We start from the raw sequence: 15,730 nt of genomic DNA on the forward strand, positions 1-15,730 counted from the left end.
TCCAGCTGTCTGTGCATTACTCTTAAAGTAACATTACAAAGCAAGAACAGAGTGACTTTCTTCCAGGCTGCACGGTTTGATCTACCAGCAATAATAGTCCTGGCCTTACTTGTGTCCAGTAACTTGTCAAAGAACTATGCCTTACTTTGGCTTTTGATACAGATGATGAGCTTGGAGTCAGATTAATCAAAGTTAACTGCAGTGTGTGTGGAAATGGGATTCCCACTTCTGCAGGCAGGTGAGCATGCCCTCTCAGCTCTGGGTGTGCGAAGGAAAACGAGTTAGCTGCAGTAGCCAAAGGAAATGTACAGAGTTCAGTATACAGTCTGCAGCTCATGATTCTGACCTCCAGACCAAATGCCTTAAAACCATACTGGTCTCCTTTTTTTCTGACATGTTTAAGTAACACATTCTCTTTACAAAGCAAAGAACTAGTTACTTGAACCCAAATACATTTTTTGAATGTCTTGTTAAGTGCCAAATGTCAAGAATTTCATAGTGAACCAATAAATCTCTTTAAAACCTCCCCACACATTTCAGATGTCTGATTGGAACATAACATCTCCAAATTTAGGTTTGTTTTGGATTCTGTAGCTGAAAATGTGAAATGTCCCAGTATTGCCATGGTAGATTATTCCTTTTCTTTTAGCCATGATGTGGAGTCTTCTAAAAATCTCCCCTGCAGCCTATTTGCACAAGCCACTTTAGAGGTTGCTGCATAATTTGGTGCCTCTGAACTGGTATGGAGGATTACTCCTGGGTGCACCCACAGTATGGGAAGGTCAGGATAAAAGCAGTGACACCTGTACAAGGGAACACACTGCTGTGTGGTAACCCTCTATCTAAGCAACCATGTTAAATTATCTTCAAGGTTTCCACTATGGTTTGTTTGATTTTTCCCTTAAATTCTCACTTCTGCTAGGCAGTTGATTTTTGCTGGTCTCTTAGTTGTTGGCTGCAGGTTGCAGAGAGATTTAAGTATGAAATGGATTTTAATATGAGGTTCTCTAGCAGTCTTATATTGTACATTAGGAACATTGACAGCTCATGAACATAGTCTGTTGGTTTTGAAGTAATTAAAGTAACTTTCACATAATTCAGTGAGGCATGAAAATGTTGCACTACAGAAAGCAACTCCAGCACTTATTTAAGAGGATGAGGCATGCAGCCAGATAATGGCTTCCAGAGGGACTATGGGGAGGATGGTGCCTCAAAGTTCAGGGAAAGGGATGTATAAACTTCAGCTGATTTGGGGCTCTGATTCTTAAACCTGTTTCTAATTCTGACAAGTGGGCATTACTTTATGCCTACAGAGTTTCTTCTATCCCATTGGCCTATACCACACAGTTCAGTTAAAGAATAGTGTCATCTTGACTTTAGATAACAGAGGAACCAAAAAGAAGAATGGTGCTTTCCCCTTCTCTCAGTTGGTAATTACTCAGGAATTGTGGGTGCAAATTTATCATAATGGTTCTGCCTTTTCTTCAACAGAGGCTTAAAGATTTTGCTTTTAAAAGCTGACACACAAGTTAAACTATGTTGGGTAAGTAATGACATTTGGTGTCAGAAAGACACTCTCTTGTCTGTGGGAGTATTTGCTGAAATGACCAGCTGCTGCCAGCTATTCAGTGAAAATGATTCCCTATAGGTCACCAGCAAGAAATAATTGAGCAGAATGCAATGTAAGAGATACCACACACTGCTGAGGCTCATTAAACAAGCTACACATGAAACTTGATGGCATCCAGAACTGATCTGGAATTAAAGGTCTGAAAATTGTTATTGAGTATAAAAGCAGAAATGGGGTTTTAGATTCTGAGAGGCTGAGAGGGGCTTTTTGCTTGTTTTCTTTGACAATGCGAGCAAAATGTGCAAAATTATCTTGGAAACCAGCCTTTTGATTTAGGATAATTCGTCTCTTTTTTAAAAACTCTGGACTCCTAGTAGTTAGTGAGAAATGGATTCATTTTATCCTTTGGACTTCCCATGTCAGAAAAGATTTCTGCTTTTTTTTACTCTTTGTCATGTGTGTTTTTGAAAGTTCCTGCTTCCTTCACGTCCTCTCATTAATAATGATCTGTGATGTGTAGTGCGTGAGCATTTGAATAGGCTCATTCGACTATTCAAAGACTCCAGTTGGGTCTACCATGTGACTACCTGCTGTGATCTCCTCTTCCATGTGAAAGACTCAGCTTACATGCTACCGTGTGCCTTTCACTCTGTTGGGCCTTTCATAGATTCATAGCTCATGAGGCCAGAAGGGACCACTGTGATCATCTGGTCTGCTATCCCCCACCCCACCCCACCCGTATAGTACAGGCCATAGGATGTCCCGGAATTAATTCCTATTTGAACTAGAACTTTAGGAGCTGGGAGTGCCTGTTGGAGGACTAGGGAGCTGCTGGTCATAGGGAGTGCATAGCTGGTGAAGTGCTGGTGAAATATACACATCAGAGGCAGTGTTAGCCCACTGGGGCCCCAAGCAGGAATATTTTGCCTTCACCACCACATAATAAAAAGTGAATAGCGGGCAACCTTGAGCTGCTTGGGGCCCTAAGCAATGGCTTAGTCTGCTTATGCCTAGCACCGATTCTGCATCAGATCATCAAACGGTGGTGCATAAAAAAATGGAGACCTTCCAAGAGTCATTGTTGCCCTATTGGATACTGGTATGCAAAAAGGGTCATTGTTACTTAGGGATTTATCTGTGATGCCATAGTCCTCTGCATGATGATGTCACAAGTAGAAAACTGCAACCTCAAATGAATAACAAAGCTGGAATGGAAAAGGGGTTGAAATAGAAATGCAGAAAATACAAAATATTGTTCAGTTTTCTCCATAAGAGGATAGTGGGTATTTAACAAATTTGGCTGAGAAGTAGCCAACTCCTGCTAACCAGTTACTTTGCTACATCTCATCCTTCCTTAGTTCTACATAAATGCTCCCTTTCTTTATGCGTATCAGCAAAGTAGTCATTTTGGATAGGTCTGGAAACTGAAACCTCTTTGATCGGGGGGATTTTGGTATTAAGGAATTATTGCCGTTCTTATAGTTCTGATATTTTCTGTTATTAACAGTGCTCTCTGGTTTGAACTCACAATTGTTTAGGTTACGTCATAGCTGCAAGTATAAATTACAACATCACAGTATTGCTTTATCTTCTCTTAATATGGCAATAAACAAGAGAACTGTTTCATAGAACAAGACTGATGGTCCATCAGATCTGGTGTTTGTGGCTATTTCTGAATGTTGCAATGAAAGCCTTAAACCTTCTACACTGCAGCTAACTGTGAAATTTGATTACATGATGGGAAGTTTCTTGCTCTTTCAGCTGGTGACCAACTGAAATATGAGGATTGCGAATCCTTGTGGTTTTTATCCTGAATCTCTTCTTATCCACGCAAATATCTGATCCTTTTAAAAAATAATGTACAAGACTATTTTCAAACCTTGCATCATAAATTGCTTCTACAAAATACAAAGGTGCACCCATTACCCCAATCTCTAATTTTTCATGCACAAATGGGTATTACTGGGGAAAGCAGGATATTTGTGAGTATAAATATCTCTGTGTATGCAGACACGTGTACTGCATGTTCAGTGGGGTAAGTACCTATTTCATAGCAACATTTTAAGCTTTAAAATGTATCCCTTAGCATGCAGTCAGAGAATTATTTTGTACAGCTTACCCTTTATTTTTTTACTATTGGCGCTAGATATCTAATTAAAAACTAAGAAAGTGAGAAGTGAATGGAAAATAACACACTTTTATCATACATTAATCATCCTTCTGGTTTGGCTCTCCACTAAAATCTCTCACATTTCCCCCCAATTTCTCATCTCTTTCAGATGTCAATGAATGTGAAGCCGGGAATGGTGGTTGTGAGTCCCAGTGCTGCAATACGATTGGGAGTTTCTACTGCAAGTGCCCCAATGGGCTGAGGCTGAAGGGAGACGGGAAGGTGTGTGAAGGTAGGAATGGGATGACAGCCTGCTGGCGTGGGCCAACCATTGGGGGCTTTGATGAATTCCCTTGGCTCCTACAGCTGTATGTATGTTACAAAGAATTGCATTGTAGCCTTAGAAATTCTGAAGTTATAAAGTTAGGCTTTGCCAAATTTTATAGCAGAGTAATGCTTAGAGATTTTTACAGAACAGATCGGATCTCCCCGTGTTTGTAGAGTAAGAACCAGCTGTTGTAGTGGGTACTTTTAAGTGTCTGTCTGTAGTGTTGAGACCCTTTGCCCTTCTTCTGCTGTTCAGAACCCTTACCCTTCTTCTTCTGTACAGTCAGCTATATTTAAAATATGGTATTCCACACAAATTGTACCAGGATGATTTGCAAGATAAATAATAGTGTAGATGGTGTGTGGTGGGGGGTAGGAATAATAGGGTTTGGGGAAGTTGGATGGGGGTATGTGAGGGAGGTGTGTGTGGTCTGGAGTAGTACTGTGGAGTGTGTAAGAGAGACTGGATGTATTTTGGGGGTGGGGTATGCGAGGGAGGTGTGTATGGTCTGGAGTAGTACTGTGGAGTGTGTAAGAGAGGCTGGATGTATTTTGGGGGTGGGGTATGTGAGGGAGGTGTGTATGGTCTGGAGTAGTACTGTGGAGTGTGTAAGAGACTGGATGTATTTTGGGGGTGGGGTATGTGAGGGAGGTGTGTGTGGTCTGGAGTAGTACTGTGGAGTGTGTAAGAGAGACTGGATGTATTTTGGGGGTGGGGTATGTGATTACACATGGAACAGTGGAGTTGTTCCCAGTCGATCCCAGACCCCCGGGATCATGCCGCACTCTGGTAGAATTCTTCCTCTTTTTGTAATTTCAAGATGCAAAATAAGATTTTAATTATATTGATATCCAACACCCTCCGCTCATGAGAAGGAATAGGAGGAAATCAGGTTTAGCTTTAGTGTATTGCATGGGACCAAGCGTGGGACTTTTGTTTTCCTTTATGACAACAATTGTAACTAGGAGAGCAAATACAAAACATACACCAACTACAGGCTCCATAGATGATTGATTGCAGCTTAACTGCTTGGTTTCACTTATGCACTTAATTGCAGTATGTCTTTTATTCCTTCACCTAGGGTACCGTCCATTTGAACACCTCTTCTGGCTACTGGGAAGCAGCAATGGTACCTTAAATTTCAGCCAGATTTTCAAGGGAATGAAAGGCCATTAGCAGGGAGAGACCATCTAGTCTCTCTCTCTCCCTCTCTGGGTCAACATGTTGTTATCTCACTCCTAATAGAACTTCCTTTTGTGAAGTGAAATCACTGAAAGCTCTTGCTTCAGGAATGTAATGGTTCTGTTTGTGCCCATTCCCAGCTGTGTCCCGTCTGCGAGAGGACAAGGGCTGTTTGTGGTTTCAAAGCACTTTAGCCGCCTTGACAATGTTTTGGAAAACTTTTGTGCCGAGCTGGTTTTAAGTGGACAAATTTGTTCTGATTATTCAAGGAAAGGGGGAAGTGTGCTTGGAAAACAGGTTGTTTATATTGTAGTTTAAAGAAACCTGCGCTTATTAAATAACAATACTCTGCAGTATTTTGCACTAATGCTCCCAAGCAGAAAAGCTAGCACTAGTAATGTAATTTATCAATTATATTGCAGTACTGACACCACCACCAGTTGGGACAATTGCTGAAAGAACATTTTCTTTTATTGCAATAAGGCAGACAGACTTGCTAATTATTTTAGCTTGTTAAATTTCCTTGAGTCTCTTCAGCTAGGTGAGAGAGAGAGCAATGCAAAATACGTGAATTTGGAAAGATTTCAAGTGAATGTCAGTGGAGTTTCTAATTTTGGGGAGAAATTTATGGTTTTGAGTGGAAATCTGGCAGAATTTGATACCTCATTCTGGGGTGGTTGGATGGTGATCAGTGAGAGAGAAGCCTCTGTTGAAATATTTCTCCATTTCTTTCCATTTCCTACTAATTTACAGCATGGTGGCTGAAACCTAAAACACACATCCTGGAAAGGCAGAATTGCCTTGAGTTTTCCAACATCAAATCCAAACTTGAATAAAACAATCTTAAATCAACCAGCATCTTTGAGATTTTAGAGTAAGTTAACAGGCCTCAGAACGGAGTCTGTGATGCCAAAGAAAAGTCTTCTCTGTGCCAGGACTGAAATATCCATTCCTTTTACTCACTTCCACGTAAAATGCTCCTCTTACAAATGCTCGCCTAGTCCTTCCCCCCATGACTGACACGCCTCTTGACTCCATCTAAAGGGTGATAAACTTGCACTGGCCTTCTTTGAAAATTGAAACTCTCCTTGACAATGGGCATGGGAATGGGAGCAGTATGCCAAATGACAGGGCATCCAAAATATGGGATGTTGTGGATTCATGTGTAAAAGCTGCTCCTATACGGAAATATCCAGCTAAGTTGGCATTTCTAATGTCCAGGTGTCAAGTTTATCTTCCTTTGAACTGGTGAAGCTGTATTGGTGCTAGTGCAGCAGTGGGAAATTAGAAGGAAAATGTGAGCATAGACCCAGCCATGGTATCTAAATGCTGGTATATTTGCTTGAATAGAAAATCCAATTTCATCTTACTGTCTGCTTGCTTACTACAATCAAAGTTCCTGTCCCACACCCTTCTGCCTGTTTCCTATATATATTTCTTCTTGTTTTTTTGTTGATATAAAAAAATGCCCTTCAGCAAGGGCCCAAGCCATGAAAAACTACTAGCTGACACCCCTTTTGCCATCCTCTGCTGCGAATTCCTTGTTTCATGTCATTTCCTAATAACCATTTCATACTGGCTGGACACAGAATGTCATTTTAAAGCTCCTCAGAGAGTGGCAGGGTCTGTCCAAAGTCATGTAGCCTTCTGTTCAGCATCAGTACTGTCATCTCTTCTAAAATCGTGTCTGAGGTGAATGTTATATTTTTATGTTTAAATTACCTTTGGAATAGTAGTTTAACCATGTGATTGAGGGTACTACGGAATGTGAATATAATGGATAGGTCCATAGCCATTAGGAAGAATTAATAGATAATTCTACACAGGCCTGGTGGTAATGCTCAACTTCGAAGAGGATTAGTCTTCTCATTTTCTACCATGTTAGTACCAGTCCACACCAAGGCTTGGGCATGAATCATTATGTTTATAAGGATGGGTTTATAAGTCCGTGACTTCACCAACAGAGTAGCCCAGAAGTTAGAGTCCTAACAACTAGATTTTAAAGGACCGGCTCTCTTTCCTCTACCCACACACTCCTGATGTCATTCAGTCATCCAGCATAAATGCTCAGTTTCTGGGCACAGTCAGTAGCTCAGACATCTAAAATGATACTAGTTGCATGCACAGAGGTGGAAAAAGGCTGTCTGGTTTGAAAATCAGGCGTTATGGGTGAATCCTGGCCCTATTGAAGTCAACAGGAGTTTTGCCATTGTCTTAACAGAGCCAGGATTTCACCCAAAGTGTCTGTCTTGCATTGTTTCCCATCTTCCACTTTGGAGTTTCTCTTTCCATAAAATAGGCAAAGAGATACACATTTGTATGTTTTGTAAAGTGAAAATTAGGGGACTGTGAAATGTAATAGTCTAGGCCCCAAAGGAAGCCTCGGTCATATGGACATTTCCCTCCTAGAGCTTAAATTCATTATCAATATACAGCAGGGGTGGGCAAACGTTTTGGCCCGAGAGCCACATGGGGGTGCAAAATTGTATGGAGGGCTGGGTGGGGAAGGCTGTACCCCCCACCCCCATCTGTCCCTTCCCACTTCCTGCCCCTTGACTTCCCCCCTTAGAACCCTTGACCCATCCAACCTCCACTGCTCCTTGTCTCCTAACCGCCCCCTCCTGGGGCCCCTGCTCCCAGTCCCCTGACTGCTCTGACCACTATCCACACCCTCGCCCCTTAACAGGCCCCCCTGGAACTCCACGCCTAACTAACCCCCCCATTCCCTGTCCCCTGTCCCCTATCCACACCCCCATCCCCTGACAGGTCCCTCCAGGACTCCCACGCTTATCCACCCCCCCATCCCCTGACTGCCCCCTAGAACCTCTGCTCCATCCAACTGCCCGCGTCTTCCTGTCCCCTGACTTCCTCCCAGGACCCCCTGCCCCTTATCCAACCCCTCAGCCCCCTTACCGTGCCGCTCAGAGCAGAATGTCTGGCAGCCACGCTGCTTGGCAGGAGTGTGCAGCTGCCCATACGGCAGTGTGGCTGTGGAGGAGGGGCTGGGGGCGAGGCTCCCCAGCCGGGAGCTCAAGGACCGGGCAGGACGGTCTTGTGGGCCGTAGTTTGCCCACCTCTGTTATACAGCCGGTAGTTTTCTACTAGAGCTAAACTCTTCCACGCCCTCCCCCCCCACGCCGAATTATATGCTATTCCAGTTCTGTGTATTTGGGATGGCTGGACCTCAACGTCAGACTATTGCAAGAGATTATTTGCTAACCAGAGCCAAGAATTAGCTGTATTTTTTCTGAATCTATGCCAATCCCAGCACTAGCTGAAATGGACACGTTTACCAAGTTCTTACAGCATTAAAAATATAAAGAAAACATATTTTCTTTAGTAAGAGTTAAAGCACCCAACTCAGCATGTGATGTTGATATATGAGTATTGTCACATGTTTTGTGGTAGAATTATCAGTTTACTGCACTGATTTGCTTAGTGGGAGAAAGAAACTATTCAAAGTAATTAATAAACATTACTGACATACTGGGAGACAGCTATCTTAGTGAACATTGATTTGGACATCGAGGAATTTTTGAGAAAAAATGTTGCATCCTTGCCAGTTTGGTATATTTGTCATGTTTTATTTAAAATAGCTGAAAGTATTTCCTGGCTTGTTATACACACTATCAAGATGTGTGAAATAAACAGCTTTGTCCTTATTTGCGCCAAGCTAAGGCAGTTTGAATTTCCCCAGTATTCCCTGGGCAAGGATTAGTTTCTCAGATGATTAAGGGGTTCATGATACTGGTGGGAGTGAACCACACAATTACACTCTCTAGTACAGACCATGTGGTGCTGTTATACAATACTGTTGGCAAAATGGGTTGGCTAAAATTAAAATTGACATGAACCTTTGCTCCAAACATAGACTCAACTAAACTTTTTTTTTGTTTTTAAATAGCTGGGACCATAAAGGGCAGATGTTTCATGAGTGAGTCTATTCTTATGGCATTTCCAGTCCGGTCTGAACTGACAGGTGCTGGAAATCTCACAAGTCTCTTACGATATTACCAATCTAATTTCCACTCTAACGTGGCTTGAATAACCTCATCCAAAGTTTTTGGGCCTGACTCTCCACAATTTTGACTCTTGTGTAGTCACTTATATCTGTTCAAAATGGGTTCTGATTTGAATGGTGTTTTACACACAATTTGTGCTCACTTTGCTCAGGTGTAATATTGATGCTTCCTCCAGGTGCCCAAGACTGAGAGTCACCTTGTTGCCTCATTTTTGTAATTTCTGCAGATCAGCTCCTGGATACCACCAGCCCTCTGCCACTCATGCACTAGCCTCAGAGTTCTGCCAGCCCTTACTTTGCCTGGCAGGTATCAAAAGGTGCACTCTGGTCCCTGAGCCCATCTAAGTGCATTCCCTGCAGCATTCAGCTCCCCTTGCTGGACACTCACAATCATTAGCAGGTTGGCTTGTCTGATTCAACTGAGGAGTCACACATTACTTAATGACACAGCGTGAGATATATTTATAATAAAAACAAGAACAAGTTTAATAACAGAGAACAGATAATCAAAGACTCAAATGCGTAGTGGTAAGAATATTGGAAACAGCGTGGTTACATATGAAGTAAAAGGATAACACTCTTCTTGGAGTCAAAACGTAATTTTAACATGCTAAAATCCTTGTTTGAAGTAAGTTCTCATCTCAAATAACTTCCCAGCCTCTTTTGAGCATAATTAGCTCAGTGCCTGGAATGGAACGTGGGCAGGAGGCTGTGAGTCTGGACTTTGGGGTTCTAGTCCGGGCTCTGCCACTAACTCACTGTGTCAGTTTGTGCATCAGTTTACCTATTTAGACATGTGCCTCAGTTGATTCGTCAATGCACATTGAAAATGACTGTAATACTTGTAAAAGGCTAAAGATTGACAGCCCCGAGAGCCAGAGTCTGCTGTTTTAGTCAGCAAAAGCATGCAGTTGGGGCAGCATCAGTGCAAGCTACTCTCACCCGACTTAGTCAATGTGCTCCCTGTCTGACCTGGAAGGAACATCTCTGGGGTAAAAGGGGGCGTTCATGCTCTGTGCCCGTTCAGTCTTTACCCTCTCTGAGACTTGAAGGGTGACAATTTGTTCCTTTTGTACCACTGTTTTGTTTCTAGTGAGCACTTATCTGTGGCGAATAAAATGTGGGTGTAGTGGGGCAGCTTCCCCACTCCTGGAGAACAGGGGTTAAAAGCAGCCAAGCTGGGCTGATTGGGGAAGCAGCCACGGCTGGGGCAGCTCAATCAGGGCCCAGCTGGCCCTGATGAGGAGGCTGCGGGCCAGGAGCTGGAGGAGTCTCACTCTAGCCCTGGAGTGGGAAGGCCTGGCTGCCTGAGAGGAAGGTACCTGAAGCAGAGCAGTGTTGGGGAAGGGCAAGAGGAGCAGGGGCATTCTAGCCTGGGAAACCCCCAGGCTTCCGGCCTTGGTGGAGGTCTGCAAAGGTCCTGGGGCAGCAGAGGGGCAGCCTGGTGATAGGCAGATGCAGCTGGTCCTACCCCCTTGCCAATGATGAGTGGCCATGACAGACTGCAGTCTGCCCCAGCGAGCGGGGGTTTGATGATGACTGGCAGTCACCACAGAGGCAAGGTAGGTTTAGACGGTTGGGGGTTCTCCTGGGAAGGGAGACCCAGAGCATGGGGGTACTGCTGGGGCAGAACCCTGAGGTAAAGAGCACCAGGGTCCAGGAGGGACATGGGGGCCAGCGGCAGGCGAGACACCGGCCAGTAGGAGGTGCTCCGTATGCTGGAGAGCTAATTCCTGAGACGACCAGCAGGAGGCGCCGCGCCAGTGAGTCTTTGACCTCGCTGCAGTGGACCACAGCATTGTTTCTAGGAGACTGGAGTAAAGCTGCAAACCATTTGTCCTTCTCCCTGGCTTGTCAGATACCTCCCCCCACGCAGGAATACCTGGAGCAGTTCATCATGCTACGTCACTGCATGCAAGACAGTGTTGCAGATGGAAATGTGCTGGATATGCAGGGGACCCAAAGGGGCTTGAGAAACATTCCAAGTGTCCCACCCACACTGCCACTGAACTGAAGAAGCACCTGCACCTGCACAAAACTGGTGTGCTCCTATAGTTAACAAATGCCAACACCAAGCTGGGAGATTTGGTGTGTTGCGGGGGCTCCTGGCTTCAGTCCTGCGCCGCTCCTGGCTTCAGACGGGGGGGTTGGGGTGGGTACGCCCTCTCTCAGCTTCAGCCTGCAGGGTTTCAGCTGCGGGGCCCCATTGCTCTGTCACTCCTGTATGCAACATGCCTGCTACACTTAGGAATGCAGGAGCAGCTCTACTCTACTCCTTTACACGACACCCAGTATTCTTGGAGTGAACGTAGCCTCTTGGGAATTCCTGGATTGTTCACATGTTCCCTGCTTGGCTGCCTCTTCTCTCTTGCACACTCCTTCAGACTCTCCTTACAGGGCGTCTCCTCTAGTCTTGTCATTATTTTTGTACCTTTTCTTTGGATACTCCAGTTTGTCAAGATCTTTTTCTGTGTTGTGGCTCCCAGAACTGTACCCAGAACTCTGTCCGTGGTCTTCCTGAGGTTGAGGAATACAGAAACTTCTCTGGACTCACAAAATACGCAGTATTCCAATGTTACATCCCAGAATAGCTTTTGCTTATATTGCAAGAACATTCTGCAGGGATTACATGTGAAATTTGCTAATTAATCTCACCCCAGGTCTTTTTCTGTACTGCTGTTCTCAGACCAGCCTGCTCTGATTTAGCATTTCTGGTTAGATTGTTTTATCTATTGCCTGCATTTATCTACCTTTCATCTCATGCTGTTGTATGCTGCCCAGCCTTCGAAACTCACCAGTTCGATCTAAAGTTTCACTGTGTTTACAAGCCTTCTTAATTTGCTATCATTGGTACAGTTGATTAATGAGCCTTTTATTTTACCTCATCCTTAACTTGTCCAGGAAAGAGGGTCAGGTGCAATGGATTCAAATGGGAAAGGAAAAGGGAAGAAAAGCCATTTTTGCTTTCCACTGAGAAGTGTGACTAAGCAGATTAAAAAGAAATTCGTGCTGTGATATGTCTATTAGACCAGTGCTTCTCAAAGCCGGTCCGCCGCTTGCTCATGGAAAGCCCCTGGCGGCCCGGGTCGGTTTGTTTACCTGCCGTGTTGCCAAGTTCAGCCAATCACGGCTCCCACTGGCTGTGGTTCAGTGCTCCAGGCCATTGGGGGCTGCAGGAAGTGGTGCGAGCCGAGGGATGTGCTGACTGCCCTGGCCCGCGCCGCAGCCCCTATTGGCCTGGAGCAGTGAACTGCGACCAGTGGGAGCCGTGATCATCTGAATCTGGGGACACGGCAGGTAAACAAACCAGCCTGGATCGCCAGGGGCTTTTCCTGAACAAGTGGTTGCCCAACTTTGAGAAGCACTGTCTTAGACTAACCATGCCAGTGCCAAGAATAGATTTTCTGTTAACGGTCCTAGCTTCCTTGCCTTTTACATTTACTTAGTAGAGATTTACTATCAAGGTAATTGGGTCTTCAAGGGTTTTGTTAATTCATTTAGCTGGTAAAATATTTATTGCATCACTTATAAGTACTGTGCACATCTGTCTGGTCTATCTCTCTGAATGGTCTGAACACAGGACTGGGAGTCAAGACCTCCTAACCTGTAATCCTGGCTCTGATTCTGATCCCTTCTAACGAAAGCTTATTAACCTCTATGTGCCTCATTTTCCTTGTCTATAAAATGGGGCATTAAATTCTCTCAGATGAGTGTTGTGAGGATTAATTCGTCAATGTTTATAAAGCACTTTGCAGGTGAAAAGCATTATGTTAATTCTCAGTACTCCAATTAAGGTTGTAGGTGTTTATCTGTACATTGCATAAGGTGATAAAGATGTAGGCCCAAATCCACCAATGTATTTGGGGTCCGAACTTCCATTGATTGCATACAAGTAAGCTTCTTCCAATTGTGTTGGACAGTTAGGACTTTAACAGACATTCCAGAGGTGTACATGGCGATCAGAGGTGTGAGTGAAAGGCGTGCTGTAACAACTTTGCATGCTACATCACATCAGCAATTTTACCTGACTTTTGTTTGTTCAGACTGTTTGTAAAAAATAATGTATTTCCTGGAAAGATCATTCTTCTTTGATAGAGTAACTGCCCAAGTTCCTGGGTTAGAGTGTTTCTTTTAAACTCAGAATACGAATGACAAGTGTGCAATGTGTTACAGTGAGTGAATATTCTCAGGAGCTGAATGGTTCACGGAAGGTTAGGCAGCTGCTGACATTTGGAACAGTCTACTCAAGTGACTGGAGTCCACCTTCCTTTGGAAAGTACGCTGTGATCACATTAGGCTATTTTCCTCCTGGATTGCACACTGTTGCATATTCATCATGCAGTGATATTCATTACAGTCTAAACCACGACTTTTAATTTGGACTTTTGCTATGGCCAAATAATACCTTTAAAAGGAGCCGCTATTCTCTTCCACTTGTGTGAGCACCATGTTATGAAACATTCCAGAAAACTAATTGTGTTTTATGAGTTGGCTTCTGGAAAATCCAATAAGCTATGCTTACCCCTCTATTTTTTTAAATTTAGATCCTATCCTCCATAGCACAGGAATTGATAACATTATTACTTTCTTAGGGTAATTGGTGTGGCTTGAACACGGTGCCTTAATTTAGAAATATTTCATTGGATTAATAAAAAGAAAGGCCCAGTAAAGTTTCTTTACCTGAGTGGTTACTAGAGAAACAGTATGTCTTAGCCGCACTCTCTGCTCTCTTGTTTTCAGTTCGGGTCACAGGAGGACCGAAAGCTTTGGAGACACCAAATATAGGGTGTTCTCCCATAGCTTTTGCTCTCTAGGACAGTCCGTGTAGGGTAAAGAACCAAAATATGGAACTCTCATTTTTAATATACGGAGAATGTCTCCCCAACCATTTCATACCGTGTTTTCAGTCACAGGCTTTGAGAGCTGTTGGTCAAGTGTCACTTGCAGAATGGGAGAGCCATCAGTTGGTTAGCTAAGTATCAGTCCCATGGGAGGAGGAAGAGGATGTTGATTTCATGTCATTCCTGCCGGGGGATAAGGCCATGATTCTGGTGTCAGATGGCTGAAGGCTTCACCACTCACTGGTGACAGTGGGAGGGATCCTGGTTGGGGGTCAGATGGGAAAGGGAGGGTTCTTCATTTGAAGTCAGTCACAGGCTGGGAGGCTTTGTACTTCATCGCTAAAGATTGCAGTCCACATTGGATTGGAGCTGTGTTTTCTGGGATCTGTTACCTTGTCAGTGTAGTGGTGGTAAGTTCTGCTGGGTTATAGGTGAGCGATACGTCCATATCCTTTGTCCTGTGTTCTTCACTTGCTGTTTAATCTTTGGGATTATGTAGTCTTAAAGTATGAATTAAACGCCCCTAGTGCCATGCTGACCTTTTAAGGCCACTCTGAGAGGATTCGTGGCAGTACCAGTTAGGGTGCAGCAGACATCTTGGCAGGGGTCAGGATTCTCAGCCACCCGTTCTAATCCACTTTAGATAAAATGTGGTTTGAGAACTATCTGCTCGCCATGCAAGTCCAACCTACACCCCAAAACAAATGAATCACCATTAGCATTAACTGCCACCCTCGATGTCGGTGTGAGCAGAGAGGCTAAGAAAGAAGGATGGTTTTGTGGTTAGCTATCTGGCCTGGTACTCAGGAGATGGGGGCTCAGTTTTCCATTTAACCTTGTGTTGGTCACTTCACCACCTCAGTCCCTGAGTTGCCCACTTGTAAAACATGAATAGTAATAATGCCCTACCCTGGTATGAGGGTGAATCATATTTGCCAGGTGCTGGGGTGCCATGGAGGGGAGTGCCATGGAAAAGTCTGTAAATAAAAGATTTAATGGGTCATGGAGACGGAACTCTTCTCTCACCAACTGTTCCCTCCAGGGATGTGCTGAGGCAAATTTTGGGCGTAGGGGTGGTAGGACTTGGAAGCCTGCTTTGTGGCTGACTGTGTTGTACCTATTGTGCAGGTAAATAGTGGTACCTTTCACCAGCACAACATTGACTTAAAAGCTGTAACAGCATAGTACTAACAGATCAATGCAGCCATCTCTTGGAAAAAAGAATCCTGTCTGTCAACATGTACTGTGTTTGTTACGGCAGTTAGGGACCAACATTCAGATGTACAGCTTCCAATGGCGTCAGTGGAATACCAGGGGACAGTGTAAAGCTCTGAGGAATTATCTTAATATCAAAGGCCTTGTCTACACTACAAAGTTGCAGCGCTGGTGAGAGGGTTACAGCGCTGCAACTTAGGATGTGTACACACCTGCAGGGCATTACCAGCGCTGCAACTCCCTGTTTGCAGCGCTGGCCGTACACCCGGTCGTGCCTCGGGTGTAGAGGATCCAGCGCTGGATCACCAGCGCTGGTCATCAGGTGTAGACACTCACCAGCGTTTTTGTTGACCTCTGTGGAATAAGCAGGTATCCCAGCATACCTGAGGAAACCTCTCCGGTAATCAAGCAAACTCCACTGCCCTCCAAGCAGGTCTCCTTCCCCGCAGTGTGCTCTGGCGTT

At 44.3% G+C, this 15,730-nt stretch overlaps 1 protein-coding gene across 4 annotated transcripts in view; it reads left to right on the forward strand.

The window, feature by feature from the left end:
- The window catches only part of MEGF6 (multiple EGF like domains 6), a 226,540-nt gene that overhangs the window by 119,111 nt on the left and 91,699 nt on the right, over positions 1–15,730 (forward strand). For all 4 annotated transcript variants that reach the window (XM_050931678.1, XM_050931674.1, XM_050931677.1 and 1 more), the window contains exon 5: positions 3,850–3,972. In XM_050931678.1, coding sequence (XP_050787635.1) covers positions 3,850–3,972 — 123 coding nt within the window. The remainder of the gene's footprint in view (positions 1–3,849; positions 3,973–15,730) is intronic.

Source organism: Gopherus flavomarginatus, chromosome 21, assembly GCF_025201925.1.
Source record: "Gopherus flavomarginatus isolate rGopFla2 chromosome 21, rGopFla2.mat.asm, whole genome shotgun sequence".
Lineage (NCBI taxonomy): Eukaryota > Metazoa > Chordata > Testudines > Testudinidae > Gopherus > Gopherus flavomarginatus.